Below are 21,529 nucleotides of genomic sequence, written 5' to 3' on the forward strand. Positions count from 1 at the left end.
CAAAAGTACCGAAAATTGTTGCCGCAGAAACCAGGAATCGTTACCGTATTGGTTCAAATGTGTACAATACCCATCCTTAATCTTGGTGCTGCTGAATGACATCATGGCAGCTTTATCACAGACTACCCCGACAGTACCTGTGTGTTACATTGCGTGCCTGAGCTCATCCTTCAGTTGAACATATGAGGCCATAGTGGAAAAACAAACACATCATCTTTATGTTCTAGGTTCGGAATGCATATGCTTGCCTGGTTTTACAGTGGATAGCTACTTTTGACAGTTTTCAGTCATATCTGAGGTTTCTGACGGCGTGTCTCCTTTCACCCCCGACATGTGGCTGGATTTTCATCTTCAGCTCCAGAAGAGAACGTATGGAAACAGCAAAAGAGGCAAAAAAGGGCAGCGAAGAAAAAAGGAAGGGTGGGAGAGTGACACCTTCACACCCAGTCGCCAGTGTGCTCGCAGGCTAGCGCGCTCTTTCTTCATCCCCCCCTGCACCGTCCTGCTCCTCGTGTTTGCTTTTCAGTCTGTGAAATAGAAGCCAGAGCAAACTGCTGCTCTCAGGATGAAGGCGGTGGAAAGTTGAGGTTGGGGAAAGACCCGTGGGTGGACAAATACGCCAACAGACCCAAATATATTACAACACCTTTCTTTTATTCCACAACGTTTTTTCACATATTAAAACAGTTTTCATATATTTACCTATGTACATGTAAAACAAGTAGAAAACAACACAAATAACGGAAAACAAAGTGGCCAGTGTGTGTATTTCAGTCGTTTCGGTTCGGGGAGTTTTCAGTAAATGTGTACCAGGACAGTCTCAAAGACTGGACACCAGAGGGAAAACTAATCAGGGGTGGGTGGGCAATCTGCAGCATGTGGGCCCTGTATGGCACGCGGGAGCACTTCACCCAGGCCAAATAAAAAAAAAACTTTTCTGAATGCTCACTATATATATATATATATATATATATATATACATGTTAGGTCAGCTAAAAACACCGAGGCTATTTCATCCCTACAAGTCTGTTTCACAGGTTTCCCTGCTCTTCAGGGGATTTTTCCTGACCTAACACATATTCCGCTCTACGGTATTGAGCACTGCATAACGGATAACAAATTATATACATATATATATATATATATATGTATATATATATATATGTGTGTGTGTGTGCGTGACCATACTGACCTGAATATAAGACATACAGTAGACTTTCACCTCAGAAGGACTATTCCTCTTATACGGGGCTCATTTTTTTTTCCACAGATATATATAAAAAAAAAAGACAATTAATATTGTCTTTTCAAAAATCAGGGTTTGAAAAACAGGGGCGGCCTTATATTTGTGGTCGAGATCATTCTTTATTTCACTGATATTAAAAACAATACAAAAATAAGTATTTTCATGAAAACAGGTCTTAAAAACTAGTTATTATTTTATCTGTTTAAACAAATTAGTTGTTGCCTTTTTCAGTGGTATTAAAAACCAAGTTCAATAGATATTTTCAAAAAAGTGTTTTTGAAAAATAGGGGTCGTCTTATATTTTAAATCTGGACATATTTGTTGTTCTTTGGCTTTTCAAAAAACAGGTCTTGAAAATACTAGCTATCTTTAAATTGTCTAAACATTTTGTTGTGGTTTTGTTCAAAGATATTTGACAGATTATAAAATGTTTTTTCCATAACTGAGGGATAGTCTTATATTTGAAACCTTGAGATATGTGTTATTTCACTAATATAAAAAACAGAGATGTTTGTTGTTGTTTCACTGATAAAAACATGGTTAATATATTTTTCGTCATTTCCAAAAAAACACATGCCTTGTCTAATATTTGTGGTCTAGAGATGTTATTGTTTATTTATTTATTTCAAAAACAGGTCTTCAAAAAGACTTCTTATCTCATATTTGTTGTGGGTCCAGAGTTTTGTTCAATGATATTGAAAACATGACCAAAAATATTTTCCCAAAACTCTTATTGTCTTAACCCCGAGATGGACAAGAGATAGAAAATGGAACGATGGATGGTTGGTCGTCTTATATTCGGGATCTGGAGAACTCTACCGTTATTTTACTAATATTGAGAATATGTTTTTTTTTTTTTTATTTGTCTTTACACAAACATCCATCCGTCCATTTTCTACCGCTCATTCCCTTTTGGGGTCGCGGGGGGCGCTGGCGCCTATCTCAGCTACAATCGGGCGGAAGGCGGGGTACACCCTGGACAAGTTGCCACCTCGCTTTCTTATTGTTTGGATCTGGAGATTTTTCTTGGTGGTGTTTTTCACTGATGAAAAACAATGAAAAAAAAAAGGTTGTTTTAAAGAAAATAAAAATAAATAAAGAATCTGTAAAGTTAGTTGTCGTGTATTCGGGGTCTAAAGATTTTGTTCTTCATATTTCATTGACTTTAAAAAAAAATGTGGGGTCGTCTTATATCCAGGTGCAGTAGAATTTGTTGCCTTGGTTTCTTCCGGACAGGAAGAAGGTTTCCCCACCCGTGATCTAAATAAACAACAGAGTGTGATAACTTTCGGGGTTAATGACGGTCATAATAATTTCAAAACGTCAATAAATATATGCACAATTAAAGCACTTTGAAAAGGGTCAAAATGCTGTAGTTTGAGTGAGTGTCTGCAGTATGTCCCCGGATAAGAACATGATAGCTGTCATGGGCACCAGTGTGAAGTTGAGTGCTACATACACAACATGATACAAATAATAATCAAATAAAATCCTCCATAACAAAACGCCACTATGTGACTATTTCTCTGATCAACACGACTCATTCTCCCTCTAGACATAGAGGAACACAGTGAGACAAAGGAATTGTACCAGGTGAGTGGTATGAGAACAAATGGTGCTTCATTCTTATTATCAGGTATAAAAAAACAAAAACAGAAAAACAACAACTTGAGATCCTGTTTTTTGGAGCGCTCCACGCCCCAACATTCACACCACAACAACAACAACAACAACACTCACACACAAAGTCACACACACGTCTTTGTATAAAAACTCTGTCTTGTCCGTGACACCAGTGACCCGCACTGGTGTTTTTTTGCAATGTTTTTTTTTTTTCATTCCTTTTCAGTGAAGCATCAACGCTAGCGAAAGCGCAAGGAGCGTGATGAGCAACAGCGACGAGGAGACGGTCCGCGTTCCGCTGCTTCCTACGCTCCTCAGAACGTTGGGCTCCATGGCGGTGGGGTCGTCTAGGGGGAGAGAACGGGCGAGAGGTAAGTCGGCGGTAAAGGGGTTAACAAAGAGGCCAAGCTGTTTGCGTTCCTCACCTGCTGGGAGGCGATTGGAGAGGTTGTGCACTCCTCCCACAAACTTGGCTTTTGACGCCTCCAGACTTTCCTCCATGACTTTCTTGGCTTTGTCCAGACGAGGTTTTCCCGAGCCTTTCTGGGAGGCCACGTCCACCCTGAGACGCAGGCAGTCCTGGCCGTGGTGGTGCATGGGCTTGGCTGCAACACAGGTGGAACATTTGTTATAATCAAAAACATGATTTTGATGAAGAGCATTTGAAGTCATACAATTGGGAGCACATTCGATTCAAATCTTGAGGTGAATGATTCCAATCAGAATCCATTCTCGATTCAAAATCAGTTCTTTGGTTAACTACATTCCTCCATAAAACAGACACACAGCTCTGATAAATCTCTATATTACTTAAAAAAAATGGGTTTTATTCCATAAAATACTACCCAAACATGTAATAAAGTAAAATACAAATAAGGCAGGAGGAAACGTATCCCGCACTTCTCTTTGCTAAAGAAAATCTGTACGGCAGATACAGGCATCGACATCAACGACATGATTTGCCTGAGTGGCTGAACAAGACAGATTTAAAAAAACAAACAAACAAACAAAAAAAACTACTTTTTATTTTTACAAATACGAATCCCGATTCATTCGACAATCTATTTTTTTGACACTCGTAATGGAGAGTTAAGGGAAGAAAACCGCAATAAATGTATTGTTGTTTTTATGTTTTGCAAAGGTAAACATGTTTTGTTTAAATTAGGTTAAAACAATAGATGCCAAACATTTTAAATTTTTGTCATTAAAAGACGGTTTGATAATTTTTTGAATTTTTTTTTTTTTTACATTTTATTATTTATTGTTTTATACATTATTATTATTGTTATTATTGTCATTATTATTATTATTTGTGCAGCTCAGATAGGTTCCAGCGACCCCCTGCAACCCCAAAGGAGACAAGCGGTAGAAAATGGATGGATGGAATAATAATCCATCCATCCATTTTCTACCGGTAGAAAATGGATGGATGGATTACTATTCCATCCATCCATCCATTTCCTACCGCTTGTCCCTTTTGAGGTCGCAGGGGGTCGCTGGAGCCTATCTTAGCTGCATTTGTGCAGAAGGCCGTGTACACCCTGGACAAGTCGCTAACTCATCACAGGGCCAACACAGATAGACAGACAATAATGACACATGAGGGCCATTATTTTTTATTATTAATTAATCAATTTATTTAACTTCTTTTTACATTTGTGTTACGAACAAACATTTTGCAAAAGCAAAGACGCTATTGTTTTGTAAAATGTCAATAAAGCCTGCGATGAGATGGCGACTTGTCCAGGGTGTACCCCGCCTTCCGCCCGATTGTAGCTGAGATAGGCACCAGCGCCCCACACGACCTCAAAGGAAATAAGCGGTAGAAAAATGGATGGATGGATGGATGGGTCAATAAGCGCAATACCTTTCTTGTTTTCTGGGTTTAGTAACTTCTTTTTACACTTGCGTGATAATAAAGAATGAAAAAAAAAAATCATGCAAATTAGTATTTTGCCTTTGTCATTCAAGACAGAGTTGTTTTCAAATCGAAGCTAAATTGATAACATTTGCATTATTCACAGTTTGTTTTACCCTTTAACACAAACAATGGTTAACTTATTCTTACACTTGTGTTATGAATAAAAATGTAGAAAAATGCTTCATGGCTAAATTCCTTTTGTTGTTAATGCTAGATACATTTTATTGTTGTGCAAAATGTCACAAGAGCTCAATACTTTTTTTGTGTTTCAGGTTGTGGTGAACTTTTTTTTACACTTGCGTGACGATTAAGATTGTTCCAAAAATTAGATGCCAAATTGTAATATTTCTTTTTTTAATTGTATGTTTTTTTTTCTTATTATTTTAATGGTAACTTATTTTGACACTTGTATTAGTGCTTAACCTTTTTCTACACTTGAAAATAAAATATAAATTATGTTAAAAAAATACATGAATTAAATCTGCATTGTTTGCAATTCAAGTTGAATAAAACCATTAGTGGTCAACTCGTTATGATGCGCTGCCCGGATCATATCATGTTCCGGTTTTGATTCGTTTTAGTATTATATTCTGTTAGTGTTTGACTTCCTTAGTTCCTGGTTTGTTCTGTTTTCATAGTTACTCATTAGATTCACCTGCCTCTTGCTTTTGACGCGCACCTGCCTCTTGATTACTGTCTTTATTTAAGCCTGCCTTTTCTGTTCATTCAGTCTTGCCTCCTAGTTTGTGTTTCACAACAGTGACGACTCCGATTCCTGATCAGTACTTGCTAGCTTCCGCGCTAAGCCTTTGCTCCTTTACCTCCAATGCTAGTAGTTTTGTTTTGCCTTTTGTGCCTCGTGCAAGTTTTTCTGTTCATAGTCTGGTTTTATCTTAGATAAATCAGTATTTCTTACCTTCACGCTGTGTCCGAGCCCGACTGCATCACTAAGAGAATGACCCGCATCACTACGATGCCACGGAATCGTTACACAACTTGTTTTTACACTTAAAAAAAACAAAACACTTGGTCGTACTTTTTTTTTTAAATTTATTTTTAAAAACAAAAAGAAAGACGTTTTATTGTTTTGTAGAATATCACTAAACCCAATCCTGGTTTGAGGTTTTGGTTACCTTCTTTTCACACTTGCGTGACAATAAAGAATGTTAAAAAATTACATGTTTTTGTTTTAAAAACTTGCGTGACCATAAGACTGATGCTCAACAAAATTAAGCCATTTTCATTAGTCTTAATTGTTTTTACGTCTTTACCTCCTTTTACACTTACGCCAGAGGTTAACTTCCTTTTACACTTTTAAACAGTGGCAACAGTTTGATCCTTAGACTGAATAATTCTTTTTTGCGTGATTTCCCTAGGCAGAAGCAGTGGAATTGGACTGGAATACTTACAGATGTAATAGTAGCTCTCTCCCTGCCTGAACTCCTTGCCCAGGGTGAAGGGGGTGAAGCGCTGGAACTTCTCGGAGAACTTTTCGGGGGCGTGCGGGGCGAAAGGCCGCGAGCACTCCCACCGCAGCTGGTCGAAGGAGTGCGGCTTGCACACCTCGTAGTCCTCTTTGTCCACCATGTACAGCACGTAGCGCTCGGCGCTGTGCGGCGTCACCTCGCCGAGGGCGTAGTGGGGGCAGATGATGTCCAGGTAGTCGTTGATGCTGACGTCCACCGCGTACTCATCCCACAGGAAGCTGCGGAAGGCGAGAAGGGTGAGTAATTAGATGTGTGGCGAAACATCTCGCACTTCTTACTACTCCCAGGTGCGTGCGGGAAGTGTGTGTGTTGAGCTTTGCGCTAATTAGTCGGATCAAAAGTGACTCATCAGGGCGAACTGATTGACGCCCACGCAGTCTTGGCGCCATCCCACTTCCTGGTTTTCTATTTTACCATCTCGTATGTTTCTCTATTGACTCTTCCATCAAACACGGAGACAAAAGGGAGCGGGGCCAGGCAAGCTGACGCCCTCCTGTTCCCTTTTCATCTCCCCCACCTTCATTTAGTTTTACGGCTCCTTTCAAGCCTCCTCGTCTCCGTTTTGCACACCGTCTCGCTAACTTTACGTGGTCTTACTCGGGAACGTTTGGAACATGTACCTGTGCTTGTGCTAAAAAAAAAAAAATAAATAAAAAAAGGCGACCTCTTTGATGCTCGCATCTTTGGGGTCTGCTCGGGGTTTTGCAGAGTGAAAGCGACAAGGGTTCCAGTGTGTGCCATCAAAGTGCAGGACGTGGTGCCTCTGGAGCCCCCCCACTCCTCGTCCACCTCCCCTCAATGCCTTCTCCTGTTGTTGTGGCTCCTGCAGGGACCCCCCTGGCCAAAGCACAGACACAGTGGCTCCAATCACGGGCCTTTAACCCCTCCTTCCTGCCTCTCTATGTGTCGGTTCACACTAACCTACCAGTCAAAACATGCTTTGTTAGCGCAGCACCATTCGAAACATGGTTCAGGCGGATGCCTTTCTCCCTGATTGGGAACCTAATCGGCTAAACATTTTTTTTTTTTTTTTACACGTCAGGAGTTTTCAAAGCATGGCCCCTCCTCAGAGAACATAATACGCCAGAGGTCGGCAACTCAAAGTGTTGAAAATATGCATGGAGCCACAAATTTCTGTCATCTTCGTTGATTGAAATGTTGAAATTTAATATTCATTCTACACAATTTTACAATATTGGAAATCATTAGCAAAACAGAATTTACTGGCTTAGAATGGCCAAAAGGTATAGCTGTTTGTGCCCAAGTTAAAAGAAACGGCAATTGAGCTCAAATATACCTACAAACGAGGCATAATGATGCAATATGTACATACAGCCAGTCTAAATAGCATGTTAGCATCGACAGCTAGCTTAAATAGCATGTTAGCATCGATTAGCTTGCAGTCATCCACTGACCAAATATGCGTGATTATTACTCATACAAGTCAATAACATCAACAAAGTTCACCTTTGTGTATTCACGCACAGTATAAAAAGTTTGGTGGACAAAAGGAGACAAAGAAGGAGTGGCGTAAATCATGTCTTTCTGCGGCAGTGTCGGAGAAAGATAACCGATGAAAAAAATACATATACGTATGTGCAGAGGCGAAGCAGACAGTTTGACGCAGAGGCGGCGAAGAGGCGGGGATGGCGAGCGAGCGGCGAGGCGGGGCGTGCCGGGAACGACGCCACAATCGAGATCAGGTGTGTGGATCGCGCACCTGTATACGATTAATGAATCCTCTCTCACTCTTTAAAAGGGCGGCATGAACGTCGAGGAGAGAGGCGGAGAGACAACGACAGAACGAGACAAAGCGCATGCAACCCAGAAGAGAGCGAGAGGGAGAGCGAGAAGGAGAGCAAAAGGCAGACGACGCGGGTGACTGAAAAGCAACCCGAAAAAGACTTTTCTTATTGGAAAATAAAGAAAGACAAAACTGCTCAAAGACATGTCCTTTCTTGATGGTCCCTGGAACCCGCATGGCAGCGAGAGTCGTTCACAACGTACAAATAAATAAACTAAATAAATAATAAACATGTCTCTGAACTAAACTATTCATACAATTAAAGTGCAAATAAAAAAAAAAACAGCTTCTCCGCCTTAGTCATAATTTTGGCGCTTAAGAAACTTCTCTATGACTTAGTGAAGTGAAGTGAATTATATTTATATAGCGCTTTTTGTCTAGTGACTCAAAGCACTTTACAGAGTGAAACCCAATATCTAATTTTTACATTTCAACTAATGTGGGTGGCACTGGGAGCAGGTGGGTAAAGTGTCTTGCCCAAGGACACAACGGCAGTGACTAGGATGGCGGAAGCGGGTATCGAACCTGCAACCCTTAAGTTGCTGGCACAGCCGCTCTACCAACTGAGCTATACTTCAGCTCCGGACTTCTTCTTGAGGTTTGATGTTGTCATTAGAGCCACAAGTGGTGGAAACGTTTATTACAACAGAGCCGAAGAACCAATATTTTTGGCGGCCCTCTTTTCAATGGTTAAAAAACCCCACTGATTTTAGCAAATAAAATGGATCCTCTTGCTCACTCCATTGAGGCACCTTGATATTAAGGAAATGTCTAATTTTTAGCCATCCTTTCACCACTTCTTCAGCGCCTCTAATAGCCAGGCTTATTAAAAGCTATTAGGGACCAGGGGGGGCCAATGTGTTTACTAGAAAAAAAGGGGGGGAGAAATGAATAGGGGGTAATTATACCCTTCCCCTCCCCATAGACAGAACGCCTGAAGGCTGCAGGGCCCCTCCAACCTCTGTACATTACCCCCTGTGGAGCCTTCACTTTAGCCTGATCGGAGCGGATGTGTGTGTAACTTATGAGCTCATTCGCTGTAATTGTGGCATTTTCTTTCCACGACTTGTTTCCATTAGTGTTGTTGTTGTTGTGTCCACCAGATCTTTACATCAACAGAGCTCCGCCGTCTCTCGCTGGCACACATCGACACTTCTCACCAGAGTGAGAGTGGCGTTAACATGATACTGAAGCGGCATCGAATGTGAAGCCAGGTGTGTGTGAGTGTGTGTGTGTGTGGCCACGTTGTTGCAAAACCTCAGTTGCTCACGCTTTCTGCCATTCTCGTGGGAAAGCACACAAGAGCATCAGTAACCTCATTTATAGTGAGCAGTACGCAATTGCACGTTCCAAACATGTTTGCTTTTCCAATTGCTGGAGTTAAAGATCAGCAAAAACTAGCAAAAGTATATAATGTGGCAGCAGGACGACGCGTAACTTTGCAATACAAAGAAGATAAACGCCGCACTGGAAAGCGTCACATGACAACACTTATTGGAAATAAGCTGCAATTTCTGGAGATTTGTGTTGCAGCCATATTTAGCTCTTTGTCCTAAACTATGAAGTCACCGGGGATGGGTACAGTTCACATTGTACTGATTTCCGGTACCTGGGGACACAATACTGGTACTTAATGGCGCCAATTTTCGGTACTTTTGTGTGTGTTAATAAACATGAATTGTTTTTAATGATAATGTAAAACGATTTTATTGCATCACCTAAAAATTAGCAGATTAGACAGTCGTTACATCTTCCTATTTGTAATTTATTTAATTAGTAGCAATTACAGTTGGTCTGTACAGTTAGTTTGTATAGGTGATGGTTTGTTGGCTCTTAAGTTCAGTCCATGCTAAAGCTAGTAGTCCTGTGCTGCTCCCTAAAAAGTGTTAATACTGTAAGTATTGTGCATATTACAGCAGCTGTTTGATTGTAACGCACCGTATTTTTCGGAGTATAAGTGGCATGTGGCGAAAATGCACAATAAAGAAGGAAAAAACATAAGTCGCACTGGGGTATAAGTCGCATTTTTGGGGGAAATTTATTTGATGAAACCCAATACCAAAATAGACATTGGAAAGGCAATTTAAAATAAATAAAGAATAGTGAACAACAGGCTGAATAAGTGTACGTTATATGACGCATAAATAACCAACTGAGAAGGTGCCTGGTATGTTAACGTAACGTATTATTGTAAGAGTCATTCAAATAACTATAACATATAGAACATGCTATATGTTTACCTAACAATCTGTCCCTCCTAATTGCTAAATCTGATGAAATCTTATACATCTAGTCTCTTACGTGAATGAGCTAAATAATATTATTTGATATTTTACGGTAATGTGTAAATAATTTCACACATAAGTCGCTCCTGAGTATAAGTCGGCCAAACTCTGAAAAAAACTGCGACTTATAGTCCGAAAAAGACGGTACATCTTAGTTGTCGTTTTCAATAATACATTTGGAGGTGCTGAAATTGCCATGCAAAATCGCTAATGCTAATCAGTAGCATGCCAATAGTATATCAGCATCAAGCTAGCGCATTTTTGGAAAAAAGGAGCCTTTTTTGAGTCAATTTCTTGAGCGGTAGTTTGGCTGAGTCCGCTCTCAGTGCTGCTGGAGTGATCGTCAAGTGCCAAGTGAAACATACCATAGATTTTACGTGTGGGATTCGGTACCAATCCCAAGAAGTCACAATTCTCTGTTGACCAATCAACAGACAACTGTGTGTTTAGTCCCGCTTTAAGCACATTAATAAGGCTGTGCATTTTTGGGCATCACATGATTCGATTCATTTCTATTCTTGGGGTTAACGATTTGGTTCAGAATCGATTTTAATTTCTAAACGATTCTCGATTCAATAGTAATACTTTTTTTTAACAACATGGAGTGCCAGTTCTATGATTAACTACATTCCTCCATAAAATAGATAAACAGCTCAGATACATTTCTGTATTACTTTCGTGAAAACTGGTTTTGTTTGATAAAATGTTACCCAAACATTTACTAAAGAGGCTGGACAGGACAGATTTTCTTTGAATCCATTAAGAATCATTTCAAATAAAAATTACGATTCATGCGAAAATCGATTTTTTTTTGACACCCCTACAAATGATCTCAACAGTGTTTTGTTTTTTGTTTTGTTCCTGTTCCACTCTTAAGTTCCAACGTAACACAAAAGTAAAAACGTAGTCTTCTGTTGACCAATCAATGTACAATAAGGTGTCCATCTCTAGCCTGCCCAGCAACTAACGTCGAGATGAGTATGTTGGGAATGTTGAACAACGGTAACGTTAATAACCACATACTACTGTTCTGGTGGAGCTGGAAATTGATTGGAAGACTGAGAGAGCTAATTTTGACATCGAATGGGATGAACTGCATTGTCTGGTTCAAAGGAGAGCGACTCATGCCGTAGGCTGGTGAGCACATCTGTTTATTAAGGCCTACTGTGTGTTTGTGGCAAATTCCTACTAATGAGCCCGACCATCCGGCATTGTTCCAGTTTCTTTGTGGGAAAAAAACCCTGCAAATTTGTAGGATGTGACCCTGCTGGGAAAGCTTTTTTTTTTTTTTTTTTTAACTCCGATCCCCTCCCCAAAGCCATAGCTCACCCTTTCAGTCCTCTTCACCCTTCAACCTGACCGTCCTGCAGTGCCTCCATTTGTCCCTAGAACTCTGGCTGGCTCGGGTCAAACAACTGACACGCTCTTTTCACTGGGGAACGTCTTGGGGTCAAGATGTGAAAGTTCACCGTTGCTGTGCTACACTCACACACACACTGCTACCACTACCGTGTCAGCAGCACACGTACTGGTATCTGTTTCACAGTCAGCGACAGTGAAACACTACACAGATGGACCTACGATGACACCTCCTACCACTTGCTACTCAGGTGATCATGTGTACGCGCCGGAACGTTACGACAAGGAGGTCTGCGGTTCGGAAAGTTTAGTGCGGCTGCCGCGTCAGATTTCCAGACTTGGTTCCCTTTTACTCGGCGGTGCACATTTAATACCCTATTAATGCACTGTGGTGTGTCGGATTCACACCTCCTTTAACACGGGCCAAGGAGCTGTCAGGGGTTCTAATGGCTCCAACTTTATTAAAATTGATTGCACCCAACTAGGGTGGTACGTTATACTGGTATTTGTATAGTACCACGATACTAATGAATCATATTCGGTACTATATCGCCTCTGAAGAGTACCGGTCCGCCACCCCCCTGCCGTCGTCACGTTGTGTCATTGCTGGTTAACGAGCAGACGAGCATGTTCGGCAATGCACAATCACAGAGTACTTACAAGCAGACAGTGTGTAGTCAGAAAAGGGAGAACGGACGCATTTTGGATGAGAAACCAACATTAGCGGCTAAAGTCCAGCCCCAGTCGGCAGTGTTTTAGCTACTTCTAAATCACTAATCCTCATCTCCGTGGCGACAATTAAAGTAAGTTTCTTGCACGTATCATCCCTGCAGGACGAGGAATAGCTAAACATGCTTCACCACACACCGTAGCTCACAGACGTCAAAATGTAAACAAGCGCCATGGGTGGATCTACATCTAACATCCACTGTAATGATACCAAGTACAGTAGCGTATCGTCTGTCTGTGCAGCACAATCACTGATTAGTTTGCACGTTTTTCTGCTGAGTGCTAAATTAAACGCTAAATATTGCTCGCAAAACGGTGACGAATGTTGATGAACCACATTGCGTGTGCTCAAAAAATATAATGTCACCTTATCATCTCGGTATTGTGGCCATTTTGATGATTGGCATTTTCTTTGCATATTAATGAAGACAGAGACGGGAAATGGACTGCAAGCCTTATTCTGCTCGCTTAACAGACGCAATCCACTTTGCATAAGCCTAAATCATTATGTTTTGACTAAATCTTGTTAAATCTTTCAGAAAGATCTGGCCTCTAACTGTTCAATCAAAGAAGGCGGGTAGAATCTAACAGTACGATTCAATTTCTAAACCCAAATTTTGCCACTGTTTTTACCGCCTATGGGAAAAACTCAATGGGCAAAATTGTTTAAAGTTTCACACAACTTGAGAAACAAAATACTTTAATAAGCCCCCACAGTACCTCAGGGGTTACATGATGATTAAAAATGCTGTCTTTAGTCCCATCAGGGAAATACTTTTTCCACCTTGTTTCCTGAACCCAGACTGATTCTAGTCACGATTGCAACATCAGAGGACGATTATGTTGACGCGTGACAAAGCTGACAGTGAATCTCTTTGGCATTTGCAGAATGAGAGGTTCTGAGATTGTCTCCACATGCATTCAACTCCGAAACCGTCTCTCCTCCCTTCCATCGATCACTCTGCCTCCTTTATTCCTCACAAAGTGAACCTCTGCCCCCTCCCCCTCAGCCCTGCTTGGTCCTGTTTCTTAATGCTGACTTAATATACCAGAACTCTTCATCGAGGCTAATTTCTCAACGCACCGTTCACCCTTCTTTCACCCCTAACTCAGACCTTTTTCCCCACATCCTTTCATTCTCTCTTACAGATGGATACAAAAAGGCTAAAAGGTATTACGGCGGTTGAATACTTTGGATGAATGACTAAAACAGGGGTGTCCTGATTTGTCCCGAGGGCCAGATCAGGCCCGTGAACAGGATTTATGCAGCCCGCGGGATGAGTTTGCTAGGAATAAAAATTAACCTGACATTTTTGCAATTCTTTGTGTCTTTGTAGATGATGCTACATATGTACAAAATAAACCACATGATGTTAGTACAGTATTAGTCGAGAAAAATGATCACACTATATAAATAACATACTGTGATTTGATTTGAATATAATTTTTTGGTAACACTTTAGAATGGGAAACCATTAATTAGTTGCTTATTACCATGCAAATTAGTAACATCTATCCATCCATTTCCATTCATCCATTTTCTACCGCTTATTCCCTTTTGGGGTCGCGCTGGCGCCTATCTCAGCTACAATCGGGCAGAAGGCAGGGTACACCCTGGACAAGTCGCCACCTCATCGCAGGCCCAACACAGATAGACAGACAACACGCACACTCACATTCACACACTTGGGCCAATTTAGTGTTGCCAATCAACCTATCCCCAGGTGCATGTATTTGGAGGTGGGAGGAAGCCCACGCAGTCACGGGGAGACCATGCAAACTCAACACAGAAAGAGTACTCAGGGCCTTAGTATTGTGAGGCAGACGCACTAACCCCTCTGCCACCGTGAAGCCCAATTAGTAACATATTGGCTCATAATTAGTAATTATTAAGTACTTATTAATGCCTTATTCTGGATGGCTTTATTATACAACCAGTAAGCCATTAACTAAGAGTCTTCCCTCAATAACCTCAGAATTATTGCTTATTAGTAACCCCTATATGTTCCCCTAGTGTCCAAATAACTGAAATTAAGTCTTTGTTACTTTAATAAGCAACTAATTATTGGTAAATATGTTCCCCATACTAAAGTGTTACCATTTTTTTTATCTCGATAGATTAAAAAGTAACACTAATGAATTGACTGATGAACATTATCATATCATGTATTCAGAAAATATAAATAACTACAAATAAAGATAAAATACTATTAACCACAACATGTAAGTGTAAAAAACCCCAACAACATTATAATTTGTACAATTTCAGATTGTGCTTGTTTTATTTTTAAACAAAGAAAACCGTCTGCAGTTGTCTTTATTTTTAAGTTATCATGCCGTGGTTTTACCAGTCCGGCCCACTAGGGATTAGATTTTTGCCCATGTGGCCCCCGATTTAAAATAAGTTTGACACCCCTGGACAACAAGTCACACAAACCGTGCATTGCTCAAAGTGGCCTTCAGGGGGCGATGATGGGCTGCAGGCTGAAATCAATGCAAAAGTATGTCTGCAATGCAATGAATGAGCAGTGTCCACACACACACATATGCATGCTTGCCCACTCATACTACAATGTCATTCCTCCCCAACACTAGCTAAACCGGGGCGGGGGGCAGGGGGCTTGGGTGCCCTGTCCACCTCCAGTGGAAAAATACCAGGGCCAAAACAGAGGAGGGTCTGTGAGAAAAAGGTGGAGGGGAGAGAAAGTGGGTAGGGGGGAGGAGGAAGTCTGGGACACAGATAAGGAAGAGTGAGAGGAAGAGCAGAAGGGAGGAGAGGACAATCAGGGACCGTCCACAGACAAGTGTGTTAGAGGTGAAATGGCTTTAGTGGGGAGTGAGAACACACTAAGCAGAGATGCATTGATTTTTTTAAAATGTATACTCTCAGAAGCAAGGGTGACTTATGAATCGATTTTTAAGCTTCGTGGCACACTCTACAGTAATGCACCCCATAGGGCTAATCATTGGACTCTGAGGTAACTGATTGTGCCTCTTACCCAAGGCCAAAAAGGGTCATCTATAATGGATGTACAAAGAAAAAAGAGCCGTGTAGGATTTGATTTGAAAGGAAAAACTTGTCCAGGGTGTACCCCGCCTTCCGCCCGATTGTAGCTGAGATAGGCGCCAGCGCCCCCTGCCACCCCGAAAGGGAATAAGCGGTAGAAATGGATGGATGGATGGAGGAAAATTGTATCAGTGAATTGTATTCTGTCAAGATTTTCTATCAGAGTGGCTACATTTTGCTAGAACCCAGACCTAAATCTTACTAAACGCCTGAGGGGTGACATTGCATATTTAGAACAGTCTTCTGCAAGCAAAAGTGGGCAAATTTTTCCAACTTAGGAGACTTCTGGCAAAAACACTCAATGCTGCCATTAAGTGGGCTCTATTATGCACATATTGACGTTTTCTTACCTATTTGTACCTGCCGCATGAATCCGGTAAAAATCAAAGTGAAGTGAATTATAATTTTATAGCACTTTTCTCTATTGACTCAAAGCGCTTTACATATTGAAAACCAATCTCTCAGTTACATTTAAACCAGTGTGGGTGGCACTGGGAGCAAGTGGGTTAAGTGTCCTGCCCAAGGACACAACGGCAGTGACTAGATTGGCGGAAGCGGGAATTGAACCTGGAACCCTCAAGTTGCTGGCACAGCAACTCTACCAACAGCTTTATACTGCCCCAAATCAAACCGGGGAGGCAAAACGAGCCATTTGTATATTTGGACCTGGTGTGACGTCACCAGATTATCCATATATGGTAGATTTGTACCCAAAGGGTTTTGAGTCGGTCCGCCATTATAGTCTTAAGTATTATTGTACTTGGTAATTGGGATTTGCTATATATTGTACATATTATATAAAAATATAAACCAATATATATCACATACTGTATATATAATATGTAAATATTACATGTTATATTTTATGTTGCTACTATAGTACATTTTTAGTCTACTTAATACCTGCATTATCCTTTACATCTTTACCCTTTCCATCCTTTGAAACTGAGTTACTGTGTGGATACATTTCTCTTGTGGATCAATAAAGTTTGTCTAAGTCTAAGTTACAAGTCTTCTTATTCGTTATCCACTTGTTGTGGGGCATACTGGCTCGCGCATTCACATGCATCCTTCGTTGTTGCCATTTGTAATGCAACATAGCGTATAGTTCAAATTTATACCTGTCAGTATTGAAGTGCTAAAAACTACAAAAAAAAGAAGACTGGGAGCAGGCACAGGCATATAAATAAGACCGCCCACAAGACTGCCAGAAAGCAGGTTGAAGATGGTCTGTAAAATATAATCTATGCATCAATTTGACCAAACAATAAATAAATAAATGGCTAGTACTTGTATAGTGCTTTTCTATCTACAAGGTACTCAAAGCGTGTTGACACTAATTCCACATTTACCCATTCACACCCACATTCACACACTGATGGAGGGAGCTGCCATGCAAGGCGCTAACCAGCACCCATCAGGAGCAAGGGTGAAGTGTCTTGCTCAGGACACAACGGACGTGACGAGGTTGGTACTAGGTGGGGATAGATCCATGGACCCTTGGGTTGCGCACGGCCACTCTCCCACTGTGCCACGTCGTCCCTATCAGCATTCCATGTTATGTAGACTGCAAGGAAGTGTTTTAAATGTATGAAAAATCCTACAGTAGTAAGACCCTTTTAGAATAATATGTAATTAAATTGAATCGTACGGGTCAACGGTCACATTAAATGTGCTGTCAACATCCCCAGGGGTACAAAAGGAATTGTCAAATCATCAAAGTTTATCGACGGGCCCTACCCTCATCTTACACAGAGGCTAAAATGTTTCACTATTTGTCATACTCTGTCTGTCTAGTATCTGAGGTTGTAGTTTGGGTTCACTTGGTCAAAGTCCCTAAAACGACTTTGTCAAAATGTGAGCCCTGGTTTCGGCCCAAAGAAACTTATTGTTAGTTTGCAAACATCGATGTCATGAAAGACATCTCCATTGACAATCAGTGAAACGGGTGGCGCTACTCAGTGAGTGTTGGCTGTTCATATTCAGGATCTTTGAATGCTAATGCAAGCAAGCATGCAAGGAAACACACAGGCTAGATTAATAAACAACAGTTCCACTACTATGACTCGTTACTCTGGCCCTAACCATGCACATTGCCCCATGTAGGAGATTATGCAAGGATTGATCTCAGCAATGATTGAAATCTCTGTTCTCATAGATCTAGAGAACATAACGTAACAAAACAAGGCAAATATTACATCATTGAATAACATTGGCAGATAAAAATAATACAAAGCGAAGCGAGCCAGATGGTAGTTTTGTGTTTATGGGTCAGCTGGTCAGATTACAAACCGCCTGTAGTCTATGTTAGTATGTTCTTATTCTGGTGGGATTACAAATACAGCCAGCAGACGGGACACAGGTTATCAGGTCTAAGGGCAGGGGGTGTAGAAAACAGTCCAGGCGTAAGATGTATGAGTTGGAGGTTTTTTTTTGTTTTTTTTGACCGACCAACTTCATGCTGATTTATGCATGCCGAGACAGGCCCTGATTACGTCTGCAGACGGAGTGTGACGCTACCACCAAAGTCCTGGATTGCACAAATTAAAAGGTGTACATTAGGGGGTCGGGACGTTACACAGACAAAACACTCATAAACACGCAGCTGAAGGAGTGCTGGATGCTAACACAACAACAGAATGCTGGTACGGTGTTAATATTAACATTTAAAGTCTGCCCACCGTGTCTGCTTGTGTGTGTGTGTCACACATTTATCATGTCTACGTGAGGAGGGCTTAAGTGACTGCCGCTCCTTCACTCCGACGTGCACAATCACATCAACGCATGCTGCGTTAACTTGCAGCTTGCCCCGCACAACAAATGTTCTATTAAGTCCAAGACATATTTCACTCTGATTTTCCAGCGTATACACACTTTCTTGTATTTGTTAACTTCTTAAGGCCTCTGAAAAATGCCTACCTCTTTAGGATCACCCTTTGTAGATATATAAAAATTTGTATTCACAACATTAATAATACATACATACTATACAAATATAAAAAAGCTTGTTGTGAAAAATTAGTTGGAATTTCACAAGAAAAACTTCGAATTTTTGCAGTGTTATAACAAAAGTCGTAATTTTGCTCAACGCAAGTCAACATTTTACAAGAAAAAATTTAAATTTGTGCAACATTTTGATAAAAGTTGGAGTTTTACTGAATAACAGTCGCAGTTTTACAAGAAAAGCTTAACATTTTGACAATTTTATGAAAAGAGTCGTAATTTTACTCGAAAAATGTTATAATGCTTATAAGAAAACTTAAACTTCATCGGAATTTTACTTTTTCAAAATTATGACAAAAGTCATTATTTTCCTCAAAAAATGTCACTATTTTACAAGAACAACACAAAAATGGTCAATATTGTAATAACATTCAGAATTTTATGAGAAATGTCCACATTTTGCATTAAAAAGTTTGAATTTTACATAAGCCATAATATTACAAGAAAATATTGCAATATTACAGAAACTTGAAATAATATGAGAAATTGTTCACAATGTTATAAGAAGTTAACACATTGTGAGAAAAAGACTGCTTTCAGTTATTTTTTTTCTTTAAATATTTTGTTTGTAATTGGTTTTTAATTTTCATTATTTACTTCACGTTATGACAGTCTGTCTCTATACACATAATTATTTATTTATTATAAATTAATTTTGGCCACATTTCAACTTGTTATTACATATGTTGGACGGAGGTTTACTTTTGTATGCACATTAAATCAACAAAAAAATCATGACTTTGGAGCAATGTTCACGGACTCTAGTATTTGGCTCTCTATTAGATGCAATGGTTTTCCGTATTGGGACCATGATTTTGGTCCTAACTTGTTCGCCGGTTCTCATATGGAACGTACTTGTTGTTGATGTCTCAAGAAGGGTAGAAATACAAGAACACACACACACACACACACACACCTCACTCACTCAAGCAGAGGCATGCAATGTGAAAACAAGACTAGACTAGACTTTGAAAAACATGCCTTACCACCTGTCATGAAGCACACACGCACACACTAAATCATTACTGGACACTCCTCTCAATGCACAGAACATAGACTTGCTGTGGTGCTCCACACACACACACAGACGCACACACACACTCACACAGACGCACACTGTCTCCAACATGAATGGGCAGACTGCTGCCATCTGCTCACTGTCCTCATCCTCAAGACAAATCGCTTACAATCAGACTGGGAATCAATTAGCATCCATTATCCGCAGTCATGGTGCAGTCAAAGGGCGGCCGATGGATTTACTGAATCCCTCCAACTGATCACTGGCGGCCCAGAATGCACTAGATTCTGATGAAAAGGATTAGGACCGTAAAAACCCCTATTTTTAGACACAACATAAATGGGATTATGACTTTTTTTTATGTATTTACACAAATAGCCCCCAAAACCAGATTGCATTATGATTACTCACCCCCCAACACACACACACTGTCTCACCTGTGCAGGTGTAGTGACGCAGATCTGTTGAGTCACTTATGACAAGAACAACACTCACAACAGCAGAACTTTCCACCAGCCTTTTACTCTCATGTTGTCCCTCCTTGTTATGCTAAAGGTCAATTTAGAGAGCCACTGATGTAATCAAGAGGGCCCTAATGGCTTTGGCCTTGGGTTTTTTGTTGTTGTTGTTGTCTTGATTAATCACGGGGAGAAGACAGGGTGTTTTACAGTACAGTGCAAGTAATCTCTCTTTCTAGTGGACTGCTGGCAGTGAAAGCTCAATAAATCTGTCAAGTTGCATCGATCCCACTGAGTGTTCAGATAGAATTACCGGTGCAGCACCACTTTACAAATGACAAGAACAAGCGGTATTAAAATGGATGGATGGAAGGTGCAAAGACTATTTATGACATGTCTGAGGGGGTTAAATATAGGTACCAAGCACACACTCTTACCAATCTATAATGGTCAAATATGTCACTTACTTTGGATTGGAGCTGTTCCAAAAGACGCTGTGTCTCTCCGCGGAGACAACGCAGGCGGCGAAGCTCAGCACTAAAGACAGCACACACGTCACGTCCATGTTTGATGTCGAAGCGGTGCTTTAAATCACGCAAAAAAAAAGTACCGAAGTAGTAGTAGTAATAGTAGTAGTAGTAGTAGTAGTAGTTGACTGGAAGCTGTGTTTGTTTTTAATGACTGGAGCTCTCGAGCGCAAAGCTGTTTTGTCTACTTGAGACTCCGCCCCTTTAGGACGCCAACCAATGAGGAGGAGGCTGCTCAAGCGCGAGACAAAAATAAAGAAAAAAGAAAAAACCCACACAAAAACAACCGTGAGGAGTAGTACAATTAAAGCGCGGTTAGGAACAGTCAACAAGAACGTAATGTTTAAAAATAGTTAGGGGATGGCTAAACATTTCAGTCCTTAAAAGTAAGAATGAGAAGAAAAAGTGAATGACATTAAATATAGGATTTTTATTTATTTATTTAGGAATATGTTTTAATATGTAATCAACATTCTGGACGCTAAGGTATAGCCATCAAAAAATGCATAAAAAATATTGTTAACCAGTAAATTATCTCAAGTATGAATGAAAAAACATGATTGATTGAAACTTTTATTAGTAGATTGCACAGTTCAGTACATATTCCGTACAATTGACCACTAAATGGTAACACCCGAATACGTTTTTCAACTTGTTTAAGTCGGGATCCACGTTAATCAATTCATGGCATAAGTACACGTATAGGCGAAAATTACAAACGTTTTCCTTATAAGTGGTTTTATGTATGTATGTGCAGGACCATATACATATAGTTTTTTATTTTGTAAAAAGGAAAATTTTGTTACCCCCCCTTTCTTCACAAGGATTATGGGTCACTTATTCATCATCTAAAACGGGAGTATAACAATATTCAATCAGTCAAAATCCCAATGACAACAGACATTGTACAGTAAGTGATGATTTATTATTTTTATTGTCTCTCATGTAGTAGGAAAAAAAAGCGAAAACTGCTATGCGTTTTTTAAAATAATGCGTTGTGTT

At 40.4% G+C, this 21,529-nt stretch overlaps 1 protein-coding gene across 1 annotated transcript; it reads right to left on the minus strand.

Moving 5' to 3' along the window:
* Positions 1 to 633: 633 nt before the first annotated feature.
* On the minus strand, positions 634 to 20,668 carry efna1b (ephrin-A1b). The gene is made up of 4 exons (XM_061881977.1): positions 20,468 to 20,668; positions 6,200 to 6,495; positions 3,295 to 3,474; positions 634 to 3,216 (listed from the first exon to the last, which is right to left on the minus strand). The coding sequence occupies exons 1-4, from the start codon at positions 20,563 to 20,565 to the stop codon at positions 3,092 to 3,094; spliced, it is 699 nt and encodes a 232-aa protein (XP_061737961.1). The 5' UTR covers positions 20,566 to 20,668; the 3' UTR covers positions 634 to 3,091.
* Between the last annotated feature and the right edge of the window lie 861 nt (positions 20,669 to 21,529).

The sequence above is a fragment of the Nerophis ophidion genome, linkage group LG21 (assembly GCF_033978795.1).
Source record: "Nerophis ophidion isolate RoL-2023_Sa linkage group LG21, RoL_Noph_v1.0, whole genome shotgun sequence".
Taxonomy (NCBI): Eukaryota; Metazoa; Chordata; class Actinopteri; order Syngnathiformes; family Syngnathidae; genus Nerophis; species Nerophis ophidion.